Source organism: Cyphomyrmex costatus, unplaced genomic scaffold (assembly GCF_001594065.2).
Source record: "Cyphomyrmex costatus isolate MS0001 unplaced genomic scaffold, Ccosl1.0 scaffold413, whole genome shotgun sequence".
NCBI classification, from domain to species: domain Eukaryota; kingdom Metazoa; phylum Arthropoda; class Insecta; order Hymenoptera; family Formicidae; genus Cyphomyrmex; species Cyphomyrmex costatus.
The window spans coordinates 361,442-382,434 of record NW_017278351.1 but is presented as its reverse complement, the minus strand read 5'-3'; the positions used below and the strand labels follow the sequence as shown (position 1 = coordinate 382,434).

Genomic DNA, 20,993 nt, shown 5'->3' with positions numbered 1-20,993 from the left:
ACTTACTAGTCGTTTTTTTCTTAAACAAGAGGCCTGCTTGAAGATCGACGATATCCGAGCAAACATTTAATTCGCGATTACATTATTTTCGAGGGGCGAGGACCAGCCGAATACCCAGCTCCCCTGTCAACGCCAAAGCATCCCCCTTGGCACGCACACGCGTGTCCGTCGAACGGTTTGGAACGTACTCGAACCACTCTCCGACCCTTGGAATAATAGAGATTTCACGCCGCAGGGCCCACTTCGGTTCTCACAGTAGGGGTCTGGCCATCGAACGATTTCCTATTGTCCAATAGTGCGATTTATGTTTATATTGGTTTAAAGACATTTAATTCACTAGACAGCGATATCGTGTGCCTTTAAGTATCTGTTTATAGTCCTTGGGGATCAATTTGTTTGCCAAATTATTTATTGGTCAAACGAGCAAACGAGAACGGCGTTACACTCTACCGCGAATTTGTTTGATCTGCTTGATTAAGAATGTGGTTTGGGAAACACAAACATTTTACATCGTGATCCGTGTATTCTGTATTTTTTATGTTTATCTATTAAATCGCTTTATACCTATTATAAATTATGTATTTAGAATCTTGGTATATTGCACAATTATAAAAAATATGAATTGTAAAATATTGATAAGAGAATTAAAAAGAAATAAATTAAATTGTAAGGTGCTTTATATTTATAACATTTAGAATTTACTTCTGCAATAGCGAACGAGGAACATAAAACAATGCGTAAATTTCATATAAATACATATATATCTTATTTTACGTTGTTATAGAGTTATAGCTGCTAGTAGCATTTATCGACATAATATTATGTCAAATATTAACCCGATATATCCCCAACCATATTATTATTATTATTTTTATTATTATTATTATTATTATTATTATTATTATTATTATTATTAGCAATAAATTGCTACTAGAAATCATTTTTATGTGCCAGTAATATGTGCAACTTATATGTATAATAATTATCTTTACAGAAGGTATTCAAAATGATTACATACGGTTTATATATAGATATGTATAGATATACATATGTCCTAGATATTTTTTGATCTTGTTGATTTCGTACATTTTGTTCATTGAGTTTATTCATTTTTTGTTCTCGTGATAAGAACACTTAATAATTCATTAATTTGTTATGTGTTAAAAGTATGTTTTGACTTTTACAATCCTGTCTCTAATTTTGACTATTGATTAAAAAAAATTATTTAAAGATAAAAATTGATTAATTAAAATACTGGCTTTTTATCACAATTACTATTTTTTAAAGAAAGAAAATTTACAAATCAGTTTGTAGCAAAGGATACTTTACATTATTAACCTCTGTTGGTAATGCAAATTTTTCACTTTTGACATGGGTCTTCCAATTTTGGTATAATCTTTATACAATACTATCGGACTATAAAAATCTGAAAAAATTCTTACATATTTATGAAAGTTGTAACATGTTCTTGTTTTAACAGAAGATAGAGCGTATTTTATTTATTTTAAAAAAATTTAAATTTATCTGCTAGAATAATAAAAAAATCGTCATTTATAGTTTAATATTACCGGTGAAGAATTAAGAAAAAAAAGTTTCCTATAAGTGACGGCAGTGTTGAAATCGATAGCCGTTGAAGAAGAGTACTTCGAAAGATTAACATATATACTTATACTGATTATTGCGAAGAATATTACTAAGGCCTCGGTAGTCATAAGGTTTAGAACGCTCATACGTAATGCCAGAGATCCGGGTTCGACTTTCGGCCGAGATAATATTTTCCACAATGAAAAATTTAATGATCTACAGATTTATTATGTCAATCTACAGATTTTAATATGTCATTCAACATTATTAAGATCGATCTAAAGATGCGCAAAGAGCATAAAAAATTGTTAAATTGTTAGTCAATTTAACTAGTGATAATACTGCGGCAGTTTAGTAGTGCTGCGTTTCAAGTCTGAAAAAAAAATTCGGCGTGCATTTAAGAATCTATACGTAGTATATAAATTCATACGCAATTATATAGAAACCAAAATTCAGCTTAACTTGTACGGTATATTCTCACTGATTTTCATTGGTTTAAATTTTTCTGATACTTTTTGAAGATATATCTGAGATTTATCAATTTGATTAAAAAAATTGCAAAAAATTACAGATTATTCTATCGCATTTGATGATAATACATTTTTTTAGTAATGGTTTACTATTCCGATCGTAAGTTATTATTTAAAAAATAAGCAGTACACACGGAGAAAATTTTATATTTAGTTTTAATACAATTTTAAATTACATTTTACTATGTCTTGTATTTTCGAATAGACCCTCACAACAATATTTCGACATAACTTTTACTATGATAATACTAATTTTATCACATAAATGAAGTACTTTTTATTAAATGTAGTGCTTAAGCCGTGGAAAGAGTTAATTTTTACTATGAAAAAGAGTAAAAATTACTTTATATTATTGTTTTTAAAAAAATGGTTATAGCATTTAAACTTATAATAAACTTATAAAAAACACGATGGTCCGTAGCTTCTACCACATCATAGTAATTTTAAATATAAAATTTTCTCCATGTAGTATTATTTAAACCTATCCTTTAATAAAAATGTGTGGAAATGTATTATATAATAAAATAAATGATAAAAGTTCCAATCTCTTAATGTAAGTACTCTATATATTCAAGATTATTTATGTAAAATTAAATTGTGATACATGGACTAGTTGTTTAGTCAATAAACAAAATATATACATTCTAATTTTTTGTGATTACTTAATGAATCGCAATGAAATTTTCATAAGTTATTTGAATAGGTACTTAAAGTACTTATAATAAAATTTAGATTTTTGTTATTATTTTTAAAATTTAATTTACAATAAAAGTAATAACAATAAAATAAATAAACCATCAAAATATATTGTATAATAAACATAGAATGTTGTTCAGATAATTTTTATATACACATGTATATTGTTGCGTTCGCAAGATCAATTCATAGAATCGCACACGCACTTCCGACCCGCGGAAATAAAGGAACGTTACTTATTATTAGAAAAAACAAGAATCTTTATTGAGAAAAGGACACAGTGAATAAGAAATCAAACGTCTGTTAGAAAAGCACGTCCGAGCGCGGCAATGGTTCAATCTCAAATCGGCGATGATCTTGTTAAAACGGAAGAGCTGCTCAGCGTCCCTGCGACGCGCTCCGCGAAGTCACGACTTGTTTGTTTAAAGTATAAGCATTAACACATTTGTAAAAATAATTCAGGTACATTTTTAACAACATTTAAAAAATAAAATGAAATTTTTTAAAACGCGTTCTTTTTATATAAATGTGTAAAAATGTTTATAAAAATGTTTTTATTTTGATATTTTAACATAAAGTTCATTAAAAAAGATGTATTGAATGTGGAAACTTACGTGTCTCTTTATTAGTTAAAGGTATTTTTATATTAGAGTATTTAAAATAAATGAACAAAATTGTTCTTGCTATCAGACACCAAAATATCGTAATTATTTGTCACTAACAAACCAGATATCCATGCAAATTTATATCCTTGCGTTTTTTTGACACCTAATATCCGTAGAAATTTACCTTCTGGAGAAAAAATTTGTACTCTTCCATTTCCAGCATCACCAACAATGATGTATCCTTTATTATCAATCTTCAGTACTTCTGGTGATCTATTAGAGTTAGAATTTTTAAATAAATTTAATAATTTCTTAATAAATCTCTAAATTGTTATATATTAATATAAACTTCAAAACCATAACGTAAAAACTTTATATTAACCTAAATAAACCCTTTGCCGTTCCGATGCCACCAATCGACTGAAGAATTTGTCCATCATGATTGAATATCTATATAAAAAAATTGTATTTTAATTATAATATTTATTATATATATAGTACAATAATAATATATTGCAAAACAATAAACAATGAATATACAATAATATACAAAAGCCATAGGAGTTAACCGCTGGTTGTTTTTTTTTGCGATATATACAATAATATACAAAAGCCATAGGAGTTAACCGCTGGTTGTTTTTTTTTGCGAGAAATAAATTTGAAATGACAATACAATAAAATTATGTACATTTCTCGACTCTAGATTGAGTCATCTTCAGTATTAAAAATCCATAATGTTATTTATATCGCAAATATTCAAGATATTGCATCGCAGCAGCAATATTTTCAAAACTTCTATGCAACCTTCTATGTAACGGTATAACGCTTTCGACCCTAAGTTCTTTTTCTTCTTCTTCTTAGGTGTGTTATACCTTACTCATATGTTTATGCATGCTGGTTATTCAATTGCCGCAAACATATGGGACCTACAGTTTTTAATGAAGAATACTCTCGGGAAGTTGCCAATTTTTGCGAGAGGAGACTTGAGCTTAAGTATTTTGGTTCCTATCAGGGATCGAACCAGGGATCTCTGGCATGACCATCGACATATAGAATGGATCGCTGATGGTAGTGGTGGGGATAGAAAGACGAGTAGAGTGAGAGGCAGAAATAATATGATCGTTCTTTCTCTGTTTACTGAAGCCTGATTGGTTGTTGGATTAACAGCGATCAATAGTAATCAGTAGTTGTCAGTAAACAGAGAAAGAACGATCATATTATTTCTGCCTCTCACTCTATTCGTCTTTCTACCCCCACCACTACCATCAGCGGTCCATTCTATATGTCGATGGGCATGACAGATCAGTGCACTGTCTGTTATGCTACACTCGCGTTAGAACCTAAATCCATTTGCAAAAAATGATCCTTTTGGTGCCCCAGACAATCTTTGAAAGTTTGTCGGTTAAATTTCTGAACACCCTGCATATTGTTGTAGTTTTATTGCACAATGTATCTACGTATGTTTAATTAAGATTTCCGTGAAAAAAAATCCAGACAAAAGTTTAATTCGACAACAAAAAAGGATGAGAGCCATGGCACTAAAAAAAAAAACTTACACAATGGAATGTAACAGAAAGCGACTTGGCCAATTACAGTAGAGATCGTAAGATTATAATAAAATCAGTACTATATTCAATATGTTAATTTCCGGCTATGTGAAGTTGGTCCCCCCACTATTGCAAATCTAAAAATGACCATGACCATTCGTTTGGTGGTCGTTTGGTGTCCATTCCGGACGTTTGGTAGTCAAAGATATAATGAGAAATGTCAAAAAAAGAAGAACGCACGTGAAGTTAGCCCCCCCATTTCTAAAACTCGGCTTTGCAGATTGCAAATGCAATAATGACCGTAAGCATTCGTTTGGTGGTCGCTTACTGACGTTTGGTAGTCCATTCCCGACAATTGGTAGTCGAAATTATAATCGAAAATATCAAAAAAATGATATACGCGCGTGAAGTTAGCCCCCCCATTTTTTAAACTCGGCTTTGCAGACTGCAAATACAATAATGGCTGTAAGCATTCGTTTGGTGGTCGCTTACTGACGTTTGGTAGTCCATTCCCGATAATTGGTAGTCGAAATTATAGCAGGAAATATCAAAAAAATGATATACGCGCGTGAAGTTAGCCCCCCCCATTTCTAAAACTCGGCTTTGCAGAATGCAAATGCAATAATGGCTGTAAGCATTCGTTTGGTGGTCGCTTACTGATGTTTGGTAGTCCATTCTCGAGTATTGGTAGTCAGAACTATAACTAAGTGTATCAATAAACGGCATATGCTCATGTATTTTACCTGATTATTTCTAAAACTCGGCTTTTTCGATTACATATAATATATAGGCTAGCTGTATTCCAAAATAAAATTTATTAAAAGAATTTTGTAATTTTTTGGACATTGTTATTTTTTTGGAGGTGTGGATTAGAAATATACATATATAATTAATTAAATTAAAAAATGTGTGTTGGTATATCCATATTATTTTTTCTCGTCAAAATAAAATTTATTTATTATATAATATTAATTATAAAATAAAATTTAATAATATAATATATATATAAAAGTGTGTAACAAAAAATAAAATTTTTATGACATTTATAAAAGTATCGTGTGAGCGTGCGTGCGTGCGTGTGCGTGCTTGTGTGCGTGTGTGTATGTGTGTGTGTGTGTGTGTGTGTGTATGGGTGTGTAATATTTATCATGACGAACTTATCATATATATTGTTGCATGTGGTTCTATCTTTTGTGGTTCGCGTTTTTCCTTTTTTTGACATTTCTCATTATATCTTTGACTACCAAACGTCCGGAATGGACTACCAAACGTCAGTAAGCGACCACCAAACGAATGCTTACAGCCATTATTGCATTTGCATTCTGCAAAGCCGAGTTTTAGAAATTGGGGGGCTAACTGCACACGCATATATCCTTTTTTTGATATTTCTGGCTATAATTTCGATTACCAATCATCGGGAATGGACTACCAAACGTCAGTAAGCGACTACCAAACGAATGCTTACAGCCATTATTGCATTTGCAGTCTGTAAAGCCGAGTTTTAGAAATGGGGGGTCTAATTTCAGGCGCGTTTTTCTTTTTTTGACATTTCTCATTATAACTTTGACTACCAAACGTCCGGAATGGACTACCAAACGTCAGTAAGCGACCACCAAACGAATGCTTACAACCATTATTGCATTTGCATTCTGCAAAGCCGAGTTTTAAAAATGGGGGGCTAACTTCACACGCATATATCATTTTTTTGATATTTCCGGCTATAATTTCGACTACCAATTATCGAGAATGGACTACCAAACGTCAGTAAGCGACTACCAAACGAATGCTTACAGCCATTATTGCATTTGCATTCTGCAAAGCCGAGTTTTAAAAATGGGGGGCTAACTTCATACGCATATATCCTTTTTTTTGATATTTCCAGCTATAATTTCGACTACCAATCATCGGGAATGGACTACCAAACACCACCAAACGACCACCAAACGAATGGTAATGGTCATTTTTAGATTTGCAATAGTGGGGGGGCCAACTTCACATAGTCTTAATTTCCTTATTGCGCTTAAGTTTCTTTGTATGCTATAATCTCACAAAAAAAACGGCTACGATTGCTATTAAAAGTTGCTCATCAATACAATTTTTCATTTTAAGAGTACAATTGACTAATAGTACGATTGATAACCACTTGATGTCATATTTTAACATTTACGATACAATTATGCTGTTAAGATATGTCTCTCTTATATGAATAATATATCACAATCAAATGTATTGATGGGCGGAAATTATTATTGTTTCCGGTTGTGGCAACCGTAACATTTTTTCTGTGTTTAAATGTTCAAACTGTGTTAATCTCAATAATAATTTCACCTTTACTTTGTGATGACCGGAATCAGCAACAACGACGCGCGTTATTGTGACAGCTACATCGGTCGGTTGATTCAACTGGCTCACGCTTGAGCTAGTTTTACGGAATTTGACAGTGTTTTTTGTACTTTTATTTTTGGGTCCAATGCTATCCAAATATGTGCCATCTTTCTCAAGAATTTGGATACGATTGTTTCCAGTATCAGCGATGTAAAGCACACTACGTTCCGGATGAAATGCGATACCTTCCGGCGAACACAACTCTGATTCTCCATAACCTTTATTACACATGCGATAAACAAGCTCACCCTTGTGATTGAACACGAAAATGCAGTGCTTCCATTTATCTGCAAAGAATACAGAATAATACAAAGTGTTTTTACATATTTTGTGGTAACACTTAAATTGAATAAGGTAATGCAATTTTGCGATATAATAATGTTTCGAAGGAGGATAATTAAATAATTACTACAACTTTGATTGGAAGAATAAATGTGTTTGAATTAAATGTAATATAATAATCTTTTTAAAGAAGAATTAAACCACTTGGATCGGAATAGGAAGATTCTTCGATAAGAATACAAAGACATATATTTGGTTTTCATTATATATAAAGATAAAGATAGAACCCCTTTTTCTTTTTAATTTAGCAGAATTTAATAAAAATAGTATTACATGGACTTTTAAAGATAGTACCACTTAGGTTTTACTTTTTAATTTGGTAAAATAGAATTTAACTTGGCGTCGGCTGTTGAGATCAAATTGTTTATACAAATGATACGTGTTATTAAAATTAAGTAAATAATAAGGATAGTACCACTTTTGGTTAAGATTTAATCAATATAAATAGTTTTTTATTCTTATCGCTTCAATACTTAAATACATAATACAAACACTAAAGTGTACTCTTAAGCATATTCTTAGGTAATCTTATTTATCTTTTATTTATTTATGTATTATACTTATTAATATTTGTTTCATTGAATCATTTTCAACAGAAAAAATTGTAAAAATATAACAAAAACAAAAACTGGAAAAGCAAGTTTTAAAATTTTAAGCCATATTCTACTGTTTTGTATCTCATTGTTCAAAAATTAAGTGTCAAAACCTGTTACATATATTTCATCATGTTCCTGCAGGAAAGCTACTCCTTGAGGTGCTATCATCTCTTGATGACGAATCTTTCGTACAACTTTAAACTTCCTGTCAAGTACGATAATCCGTCCTGATCCCGGACACGTTATGATAATGTTATCTCTCCAGGAATCAATGGCGAGAGCCGTTGGTCGTTGTACTATGTCACGAGCTATGATAATTTTGGGCGCGAAATTTTTCCATCTATAGCATAAATTTTTTTATATCACGAATTTCGTCACAATTACACATATACACACACACGCACGCATACACATATGCATATACAGAGTGATTCAGAACAGCCTCATATTCTTGCAAAGACATATTCTTGATTAAATTCTGAGACGATTTTTCCTTTATGCCCAATATCTTCACTTACAGATAAGTTACAGATAACTTAATCCAGGAGATATCTCCATTGTATTCTGGGAGTTATCTTCTGGATAAAGATTATCTAGAGATGAAGAAATTGAGCATTACAAAAATTTTATTCGACACTTACTTTTTGAGTTATTAAAAGATAAAGTTAGTGAATTACGGACAGCGTACAAAAGGTAAAGCAGGAACGTACGGCATACTCATCGTCCGACATGAGCGATCACGAGGGGCACTCCTTGCGATTAAGAACGAAAAGTTAAGTCCAAGACACAATGCAAGAGGGAATAGCGATAGCAATAGGAATAACACAGTTTCAACATATCAAAAACTGTATTTCGGTGTATCCGATTTCTGATAAGTTGAAACTGTTATTCCTATCGCTATCATTATTCTCTTACATGTGTCTTGGGCTTTATTCTTTGATTTAATTTAAAGGTTTTTTTTTTTTATTAATTTATATATTAAATTAAGATAAGAAATATGTATCAAAAATAACTTTATATTTACTTGTATAAAGGACCAATCTCTTCATTTATATATAACTTTTCGTGTTTATTAACTTTTCCAAGCTCCAACTCAGCATCATTCAATTCCATTTCCCAAATGGCAGCTGCTGCCATTACTTCTGCCGCCTGTTGTTGCAAGCCTAAAAATGTTTTTACCTAAAATTGTAAATATAATTTAACGGGAAGGTTCCGATTGCTTACAATCCCGATTGCACATTGCTCGCTGATTGGCCAATTTAAAAATAATATAAACTCATTGGTAAAACACAGAGAAAAGTTAGTAGACACCGTTTAACGTGAGTGATGTGTGCAATCGGGATTGTAGGCAAACGGGATCCTCTCTAATTTAGCTATCATCAGAAAAGATAAATACAATTACCATAAAAAGCTGCGATATATTATATATACATGTACCCTAAAATTTCAGCCTTCTCTATATTGAGTATGATAATTTATTATACAATAATTAAAGTATTACAAATATATTCAGTATACAATTTATTTCCAATAATTTTTACTTTAATGTAATTGACGAGATCCTAGACCCATATTCATGTAACAGTTCTTATTTTGGGACCATCTTAATTAAGGTGCGATCACATAAAGTTGTGCGCTAGTTGATCGCCCAGCGAGGTTCGCGGTCATATCCAGCCGCGCGCTTGCATTTAGCAGTGGGCCGAGCGAATTTGGATATTTTTATAAATTAATATCTCGTTAACTATTGTGAAAATTATAAAATGGTACAGGACTTTTCTTCTCAGTTTAGTCCATTCTACTCCTATGCGACAAAACTTTTCATTACTTCTCAAACACCCTGTATATTCATGCAAATTACTTGCCTGTAGACTACTATTTCGTAAGTACAGATTGTATAGTTTTTATATGAAATGTTGTCACGATGTGTAACGACGTAACAGTCTTCGAGCGCCATATTGTATTAAAAAATAGTAAAATAGAACTCAATTTCGAAATATTTTGTTGTTTTCAGCATAGATTCTACTTCACAGGCACGTATTAATGCGTATTCTTTAATCCTGGAAAAGGATTTTCGAATTTTTGAATGATAAAAAAGATATTTACGATACAAAAATTATATGGTTTACTCAGTAATACAGACGACTTTAGGATCCCCTTAATTCACACGCAGTTGTTTCGGTGCGGAATATGCGGTGTGCGGGTGGCGCACAGTGGGATAAATGCGTCATTTTTCGGTCAATTGTTTTATATCCTATATTTTTCAATAAAATAACTTGAAATTTGATATACATCATGTACAATTAATGTATTTTTAATATATAAAATCAAAACCATCTAACTAGAAACTTAAAAATGGTAATTATTACGAAAAAGTTAAATGTCTGGCATCACTGTCGTGGACTTGCTCTTGAGGAACTAAAAAGTCCACGCGTAACAAGATTATTCGGGGACGAATGATCTGCTAGGCCGAGGATATAAGACTAAGTTCCTATCGGGTCGGACTGTGTGGCTCCGCGGCGAGAAGACGATTGCTTGCTAATGCGTCATCTACAATAGGCAGTAGCAGTAGTGGATTAAGGAGTAGGCGTAGAAATCAACAAATCATAGTCGAATGTGAGGAGGATAATTAACTATCATTGGTCGATTATCTACGCCTACTCCTTAATCCACTACTGCTACTGTCTATTGTAGACCACGCATAATATGGACGCGACTCGAGGTCTCGGACGTCTCGGTTCAAGTCCCGGCACCAGTGAAGCGCCCGGCATTTTTTCTCGGCATGGCTGCCTACAATTAATAAAAGCATTTATCAGTTGGATTCTTATCTAGTTGGATTCTTATCTCTCGCCTCCAAAAGTTGAGCTTCTCCTTATCGATAAATCAATGAATGAACAAAAATAAAACACGTAAAGCAATGCAGTTGACATTGTTACTACAAATTCCGCGCAATGTGCAACATCGCGTTAAATTGCGGTCAATTTAATAAAGAGAAACGAAGAAAGATAGTGAGAAAAAGTGGGGAAGAGAAAAAGAGATAAAGCGAAAATGAAAGAGAAAAAGATAGCGGTAAAGCTTTGTACTTTCTGGCACTTACAGTACTCCGAAGTCGTACCACAGGCGGTCACGTGGCGAAGTGTGCGGGCCTTTTGTTCCGATCTCAGCCCCTCTCTTTTGATTTTTGTGTCTTCTTTCTTTCTTGCTCACCCTGTCCGTTCAATCGTTGCGAATAGAATTGCCGCGATTTAATGTACGAGGACACGTGTACTAAATAGGCTTGGTTGCCTAAAGGCTGTTTGTGCTAACGATGAATTTCAGACATTGCGAGATTTAACCATGCTATAATCTGACGAAGAAATTTCACCGCACCGATGTCTTTCTCATTTTGATAAAAATTAGAAGATATATAAACAAGAACAAATATATGTTGATATACCTATATATACATATTATACATATATATATTAGATCTCTTAGCACTTAAGATTTCTGTTTACTCTCTACTATCACTATTATCTCAGATTGTGACATCAGAAGTAAGAAAATACACATTAAAAATTCATGCAAATTGTTAATATTAAAGTATGTTTCAATAAAATTATTTACAATCGGTGCAACCGACTTGTAAGATATACCGAAAACTCTTCTTTTGTTAATTAATTTCGTTAATTAATAAGTAATCGTATCTCTAAAAATAAATTATTATTATAATATTATTGTTATTATTATTATTTTATTGCGCATAAAGACTACAGAAATTGTGAAAAAAGAGAGATTAGAAATATAGTATATACATAAATGGTAAGGCGCCAGCAAGACTGTTACTATTAAGCCTCTCCAGTAGACAAAACGAATTAACGTATGTGTGACGAAAATACTGATTACAATTACAATGAAACGATATACAAAAGCATACACACAGAGATACTTATCACAGTACTTAGAACATTTAGTGTTACAATGTCGATATAAATTTTAAAGCGATTGAGTAAAACGATGGAAATAAAGGGGATGATCGGATGGAAGAGGATAACATATAGAATTTCATGGCAGTATAAGAAAATGCAGCCTTAAATTTGGAAGTACGATATTTGGGGAAGGATAAGGAATCAGAATTCAAGTACAGAAGATTTCGGAGGTATCGAGGAATGCCAGAATGCAAAAGACGAAATACTAGACAACACAAGTGGAAAACAAAACGCTGACGAATATTAAGCCAACCAGAACGTGAGAAACAAAGGGAGATATGATCGTATTTGCGAACATTGAAAGAAAAACAAAGACATGAATTCTGTATACGCTGAACACGAATAAGCAGTTTTTGAGACAGAGCTGGAATGTAAATCAAGTCAGCAAGTCTCGAATAAAAAGATTACAATTAGGAGTTAGGATACAAGGAGTTTCTGTGGAATTAAGAGAATGTGTCGAAATGGATATATAGTAAAAGACGAAGACGTAGAAAGGCTGCACGACATTTCATCATCTCATCAAAGCACCAGGAGGTGTCAAAGTGCATTCCGAGTATTTTAATAGAGAAAGAGCAAGGAATTTGCGAGTGATTGAGGAAAACGTTGAAAGAAAAAAGATGGAATAATAAGGTGATCTTGCGACAAGCAGAGAGAATTTAAAGGGATTAAGGTGGATAAATTATGCACATAACCATAAATACAATAAGTTATGTTCACATCTATGACAAATTATCAAATTAATAATATATCTATGTTATTGTGTCTTTTATAGGAGAAAATATTCAAAACAATTGTGAAATTTTTTTTTATTTATCGCGCGCGCAGGTAAATATTCCTATTCCAGATATATTTTGTACCACATACACCAAATTATTGGATATCGTTTCAAGTGCACCTCAATAGTGATTTCGAAACGTTGTTATACGCGTTTATCTTCGTTTTCTGCAACACTTAAAGTGCCGATATGTTTCATGCCAATCCGATGGACAATTCGAAGTGATATAAAATAGTCGTGACGATAAAATAGTCACCCAAGAATCGACATGTATTCGATAACAGATGTGTTTGATGCCTTTCCTTTGCAAAAATGAAAGTTATTTTAAATGAACTATCTTTAGTAATATGAAAAACGTCAAATGTAAGAAAATAAGGAAAGCTTTTTAATGAAATGAATTTAGAAGTGAAAGTATTATAATCGAACAATTATATACATTTTAACTGTGTGTGTGTTGTTCTGCTATTATTATAGAAAACAATCTGACAAAAAGATAGATTACAAAAATAGCTGTAATTTGAAAACAAATATGATAAGATCATATGAATTATATATTCACATAAACTGTTTTATTACATTTTAATACAAAACAACTATTAAGGTACAAATAGATCCTGTCAATAATACTCTAGATATATACACAATTACATTTATTAATATGAAAAATAAGATCTATATATGTTTAAAAATATTTTCATGATTTACCACGCTTAAGCGCGCAAACCAATTGAATACCAGAAAATATTAGGACGTGCTAGAACAAGATGAATATCTCTAGTACTTTCTATTATAAAAGAGTATTAAAATTATATAAAATCTTAAAGCAATTTTTTTTAAAAGAAATTACCTGCTATCTATTAATTGAAAAAGTTGTTTAATAATCCATTGTTCGAAATATGGTTATTGTTTATTCATAGCGAAGTTATTATTTTTCATAATGCATATTAAAATTTAAACATTATCTGTAACAATTGAGGAAATATATAATGTTATTAATAATGTAATAAATAAATTACACATTAATTTAACGAATTCGTTAGGCTCGTAGCCCTTCTTTGTATTATTAATTTTTTTTATTGAGCTTTAATAAAATAAAAAGAATTAATAATGTAATAAAATAAAGAGATAATAAAATTAAAAAATATGTATTTCTAATAAAAAAAACATAAAAAATTAGTATGATAATAAACAAATTGATCAACGAGTTGAAATATTGCAACATTTTAGTCTGCAGTACATTGACGTTAAGATTTTGAAATTCGTTGAATTTAAACTTTATCTTCCAGGGATAAATGTCAATGTCAAATAATTTTTTTCTTTAATTAATCAAATGGACTCCACAAAAACACAATTAATAAAAACAATGGAATCTGTGATTAAATGTAAAATTTAATTTTAAACAATATTAAATCTCATAGAACGAAGAGAATTAAAACCAATGAGGAATACATAATTTTAAATTAATGTGTAAAAATAATTTTATAACTTCTTATAAAAAAACTCAAATATTATTTGTAAAATACATTTCGTACAAAAAGTACAATTTTTTAATTAAGAAATTGAAAATGTGATGCTGTGACTTAATGCAATTTTGGTTGTAATCTTATATGTTGTTCAATTAAGTGTTATTAGTTATTTACTAATATATATATAATAATATAATATTGTTCATGTTTTATTAACAAATCTAAAAAAATGTTTATCTATTAAAATTTAATTATGACGATTAATATGGATTTTTTAAATGTATTGTACCTCTTTTTCTTCTTAAAGAGTTAGTCACTAAATTGTTAGAAATAAGATCCCACGCGATAACCGAAATATCAATATTTAATATTATGTATACATAATTCTATATTATACATATATTAATTGCTACTTATTTGAATTTCGAGTATATTTAGTTATTTGTGCTGAAAACATCCTTTTAAACATTTTTAATACAATATTTATTGTTTTCCTTTATGCACGCGCTCAACATCAACATAGCGATGTATCATTTTTTTAGTAAAAAAAATGATACATCGTTATGTGGCAAATAGGTCAATCCAAAAATCTAAGACTCTCCTCCTCCTATGATCACAGTTAGAGGGGCGATATAGCATACCGAGCTCTGTGTATGCCTACTTTAACCCGCGCGATATAAACATACATGTTGGAATTAATGATACACCATTTAGTTACGCGTCAGTTGATTTTCCCAGGGCAGCTGCTTCGTGAATTTTGAAGATAGGAGAAGGGGAACCATGTTCTCTCAGGGGATCTCACACGCGTGCTCTCCAATATGTCACTGTTAAGCTAATTTTAGGGGCCGACTACCCATCAACAACTCGAGTGCCGTCGAACCTCAAAGATGAAAAGAGGGCATATCGTATTTTGTAAATCAATGATCAATATCAGATCCAACTTTCTGTTCAACTTTCGTATCAACGCCTACTATCCCCACCGATCGCATTTCAACAATAAGTTTATGAATACGCGTAATTAAGGCTACACCTTTCAAAAACCAAAAAAAAAGGTTGTCCAAAAAAAATCACGGCAAGGTGTAAAGGCAAACAATGTACAGCTGCAGCTATTCCAATTTCCCTGACAAGTGTGTTAAATCCCTGACTCTTCCTGACTTCCCTGACGCATTTTTAAATTCCCTGTCATTTTCCTGACTTGTGGCAACTCTGAATGTGCTCAATATTGTTATTTAATATATCTTGAATGTGTACAACTGTATGCGCAAGCCTATGGTTGCTTAAAGTAATTTGACTGACAACGAGAGATGACTTAACTGTTGACCGCAAGCTCCGCGAACATTCCCGCAGGTGCGCACGTATTTTTACATTCAGTACGCATTCGAACACGCATATAGGTATATACAGGGTATCGCATTTTAAATAATGCATTAAGATTTCTCAAGTTCACTATGATAGATAAATGTTTTCAACAAAAGTTATATGGTTCGGAGGGAGATATAAGAAGGTACCATTGATTTGACTTTGGGTGGCGTCGTTAAAGTCAGATCAAGGTCACATCGTTCTTTTTTTTAAATGGAACATCATATTTTTGATTACAGAATCTAATAACTGATAGCAAAAGCTTTTTAAAACACAATATAATGAAGTTCATTTTCATAAAATACTTTCCGAGTTTACGAGATTTGAGACTTGAAAGTTACAGTCTTCAGCATTCGCACTGGAATTTATTAACGTGCTATTTCCGGATTAATTCTGGTGACCGTGATATATTTCACGATTCTACACATCTCTATATTTTCGTTAATAACATTTATTCAACATTTAGAATCGACGCTACAGAAAATTTCGATACTTTATCATAATTTTCCTATATAATACTGATAATTGGACACTAGGCAGACGCGAGGGAGCGTGCCATTCATTCGTGAAATTAACAGAAATTTGATTCAAAATAGATTGAAGAATCGTAAACACCGACGGCGTAAATAGCCGCCTATTCAGCTACGGTATTAGCAGAGAGGTTGGTAAAAAACGAAAAGGATTCTTCGGAGAACGAGCCAAGTATCGTCGCAATAAAATATACAAAATTAGTAACAATAAAATAATAACAAATATATTCTCTCAATATTCCATAATTTTTCATAAACGCTGATTAGAAGAGCGCCAATGAGGCATTACTTCTTCGCGCGCGCGCGCGAAATATAGTTTCGACATAACACGATATTAAATAGAAATACCTTCGTCGATACGAGCAAGATAGAAAGTAATTTCGTAACCAACGAATTTAATAGTTAAAACAATTGATTACAATAAAGGGAGCAGAGTATATTCTATATCGTCGTTAGCGCGTAAATAAAGTTTGATCTCGAGGTCGATCGCGAGGATGACGAAAAGTTCATGATGCACGCACAAGTTATTCAACGTACAAAGTATAAGTGTACAAATAAGTTTTAAAGCGTTTTTAATGAAATTTAATATTTATTTAATTTAGAAACAAAAACACTTAATTATCAAAATAATCCCCGTCATTATCTATGACTTTTATGTCTGTTTCCACCAATGCAGATTGACTTTAATCTCGGTTTAACTTACTGTTAATCTTTTTCTAATTTTTAGAATTAGAAAAAGATGAAGAGCAAATTGAAGCGAGATTAAAGTTAATCTGCATTGGTGGAAATGGGCATTAGTCATCTTTCGGGTAGCTTGCAAATTTCAGAAGCGAAGAAGATTTCGTCTTTCAATGCGATAAAATTATCCACCCATTTTCCACTTTTTTAAATGCTCGAAAGTGTACACCAGACACGGCGTTTTGCATTGACCGGAATAAATTATAGTCTGAAGGGGCTACGTCTGGGCTATATGCCGGGTGCGGTAGAATTTCCCAACCAAGCGTTAGCAACGTTTCCTTTACAGGTTTATCAAGCCTATGAGGCCTAGCGTTGTCACGAAGCAATTTTACTGGACGTTTTCCTTTGCCAGTAAATGGACAATTTCATTTGATTTCTTCATTTAAACGGATCAATTGTTGACTGATCACTGTTAACCGTTTCATTCGGATGGAGCAGCTCGTAATATAGCACACCTTTCATGTCCCACCAGATGCATAGCATAACTTTGCTGCTGTGGATGTTGCGTTTTGGCGTTGATGTAGTGAGTTGTCCTGGATCCACATAATGTTTTCTCTTTTTAGGATTATCTTTAAAAATTCACTTTTCATCACCAGTTACGATTTTCCACAAGAAAAAGATTTTCTATGCTGTTTATTGTACAGATTCAAACACTTCTCAAGACGATCATTTTTGTTTTTTTTTTTCACTTAATGCATGCGGCACTCACTTTCCTTCCTTCAGAATCTTTCCCATATGCCGTAAACGCATTGAAATATCTTAGTGAGTTACTCCAAGTTGCTATGCAAGTTCTTTTTGTGTTTGACATGAGTTTTGATCGAGTAATGCTTGCAATTGATTGTCTGTAACCTTCTGAGGAGCACCACTATGTTCTCTATCGCTAACATCAAAATCATCCTCTTTAAATCGCCTAAACCAAAACTCACACGTACTTTTGGATACAACATTGTCTCCATGAACAGAACAAATTGATTCATGTATGCTTTAGCAGCGCTTTTTCCTTAATGAAATTTGTATCAAATGCAGTGTCGAATAAATTGCTTGTCGCTCGCCATTTTAAAACCATTTAATTTTGAAGTTAAGTGTCAAATTGTGTGAAATTAATTGTTTTCTTTAATAGTACACATTAAGCGTCACCACATATCAAAAGAGCGCGAAAATATTTGAATTCTATATTTAAATTGTACGTTACACAAAAAACATTTTATAACTTATTTATACACCTAATATGTTTACATTTAAACATTTAAAAAATTTTTATCTCATACAAAAAATTTTCTAAGTCTGCTCGCGACGTGTTGCTTTCGCTGACTTGCCAAGTGAAATTTTTTTTAAGATCGCACAAGGAGTTTTATTTTTATTATCTCTGGTAACACACGAGAATTTACCAAATTAAAGCTTAAAATTAAAGTTCAGACAGTACGCAATAAGCGGCAAGCGTCAAGTTACAATAGCTTGCTGCTCGCAATGATAACTGTTAAGGGATCTTTTGCTTCCAGCGTGCAAATTTATCTGGATTGTGACCTAAAATTTGTTTAATATATTAATTTATTCCAGTTTGAATCCATTGCATCCTAAAATGGACGTTTTTAAGAAGTCCAAAATAGTAACACCAGATGTTTTTAAAACATTTTTTAAATATCCATGGATCTAATCTGGATGTTTTTAATATGTCCAAAAGTTCAACATGTACGTTTTAAGTACATTTTTTAAACATTGCGGTGCTATCTGGGGATATAAGATCAGTTTCGCTGAGAGTGCTTCTGCGAAATAAATCCATATCAAAGACTACTTCGTCTTGTTAAAACACATATTCTTTAGATTTCTTTCTTCGTCAAAATTTACTTTATATTGTAAATCCCGAAGATACAAGTCTAACGAATACATATTTTAACATAAAAGTCTTCCTTTGATATTAATTCATAGGATGAAACTGATCTTATTTGTCATATAAAATGGATATTATCAAAACCAAAAAGTTTAGAATTTACTATATGTCCACTATAAGTGTTTGTCATCTTTATTTCAATTGTTTCATTGCTAAAGATGGATTAAAATAAGCCAAAAAACGTTTGAATATTTGATGTACAATAATATATAAGAAGAATAAATTAAGTAGAATAAGTTAAATATTAAAAATAAGATTCTATTATTTGTTAAATATTAAAATATTGTACGTTGATATATAATAACCGCGAGCTTGCTCTCAATGGCCTTCGATCCTGTCTCTCTGTATTACTTGTTTCATTTTAAATATTAAGGCTGAAATTATATATCTAGTTTTATTTTTTATGCAATTTTATCATTACGTAGTGACAGCGATTTTAAATTGTTTCAAGAATGCTATTTATCACTTTTTCTTATAACTTGCGTAATTTTATGGAATTATTTTGAATTACTACTTATAATAAATTTACTCGTAATTGTCAGAATTTTGCGTCAGAAAACAATTATTTTATTTTTCGTTCATAAAATTATTGTTCAATTTAATTTTTAATATTTTCTTAAGTTTGTGTACTAAAAAATATTTGACAGAATCAGTTTCCCCTTATAACTTCGTTCCATCAACAAATGATTGAAGCAGTTACTGTATATATCATTGTTGTTCGTCGGATTATCAGACGAGGATGATGAGTTCGACAATTAAGTGACTTCAGCAAATGATTCGGTGATGCGTTACATAATTGTCAGGCCAGTCAGTCATCAGCGAATTTTCCAGTCTCAACGAATATCCGCGCTAATGGGTGTGGTAATAAATTATAAAAGATGATCGATAATTAACAGTAACTGCAACTGGATAGCGTTTATGTCATCGCTGTGAATATACGCCCGCTGGTGCCTGTAGCTGACTCTTTATGGTGGGGTGTGCTTGTGACGTAAATTATTAGCCCTTGAGCTCTACAGAGAACCATCGTGTTGAGTCTACACATGTGTGCGTTTATGTGTGTTTCTCTCTGTGTTCGCGGGCGTGGTCTGGGGAGAGTGTCGGGCGTGGCTACGAGTCACCTCGAAAAAGTTACCTCGTGAGAAAGAGAAAGAGAATACGTTGAAGGAATATATTTACAGTGAATTGATTCGGAATGGATCCCATTTCGTCCACACGAATATATAAGCTGAAAAATCTATTTCTCTTACTGACGTCGTACTTTGAAAAAAAGCAGTCAAAAAAGTTTTCTTCATGGATATTCTTTATCAATCCGCTAATTCAGTTGTGATTGATTTAAATATGTTGATATATACAAATTTTAATGGTGTCTAAATTGTCTAAATAGAATTAACAAATGCAAAATGTTGCAGATAATAGAGGTACATTTTTCATATTACGATGAAATATTTTTTAGTGATATAATATAATTAAAAAATATATATAATAAAATAATCGAATGATTTTTGACAAATTAGATCTAAACGGTATAAATACATAGATATATGCCGACAAAATTTTTTTTCTTCGATTAATTTTATTTAAATATTACGCTCGCGCGTTAAAAAATTTTAATTTATAATTTAAGTATTACAATATTTAATAAAGAAAAATGAAAAATCACGATAAATCAATTGTTTCTTACAAAATATTAAAAAAAAAACTTTGAAATAAATTCTTGCAATGACAGCTATGGAAAAAAATATTGACAGTAATAGGATTACAGTATAAAGTAATATATATAGAAGTATACGATATATATAATATATAGAAAATTGCAAATTGTATATTTTTGTTTATCATAGAGCATAATATGGTTACGACATAGTAAATGTGTCTTATTCGATTTAATTCCTTATGAGACAGAGACCGATATCAAGTGCTGAGAAATGAATAAAGGAAATGAGAGTGTGTGTGTGTGTGTGTGTGTGTGTGTGTGTGTGTGTGTGTG

The 20,993-nt window shown here is 31.7% G+C and overlaps 1 protein-coding gene across 1 annotated transcript in view; it reads right to left on the bottom strand.

Annotated features, from left to right (window-relative positions):
- Positions 1-3,465: 3,465 nt before the first annotated feature.
- Positions 3,466-20,993, bottom strand: part of LOC108777158 (E3 ubiquitin-protein ligase TRIM71) — a 32,216-nt gene continuing 14,688 nt past the window's right edge. The window contains exons 4-8 of the mRNA XM_018543970.1: positions 9,310-9,464; positions 8,396-8,625; positions 7,291-7,634; positions 3,798-3,865; positions 3,466-3,688 (exon numbers count right to left, since the gene is read on the bottom strand). Of these exons, the coding sequence (XP_018399472.1) occupies positions 3,466-3,688; positions 3,798-3,865; positions 7,291-7,634; positions 8,396-8,625; positions 9,310-9,464 (1,020 nt within the window). The remainder of the gene's footprint in view (positions 3,689-3,797; positions 3,866-7,290; positions 7,635-8,395; positions 8,626-9,309; positions 9,465-20,993) is intronic.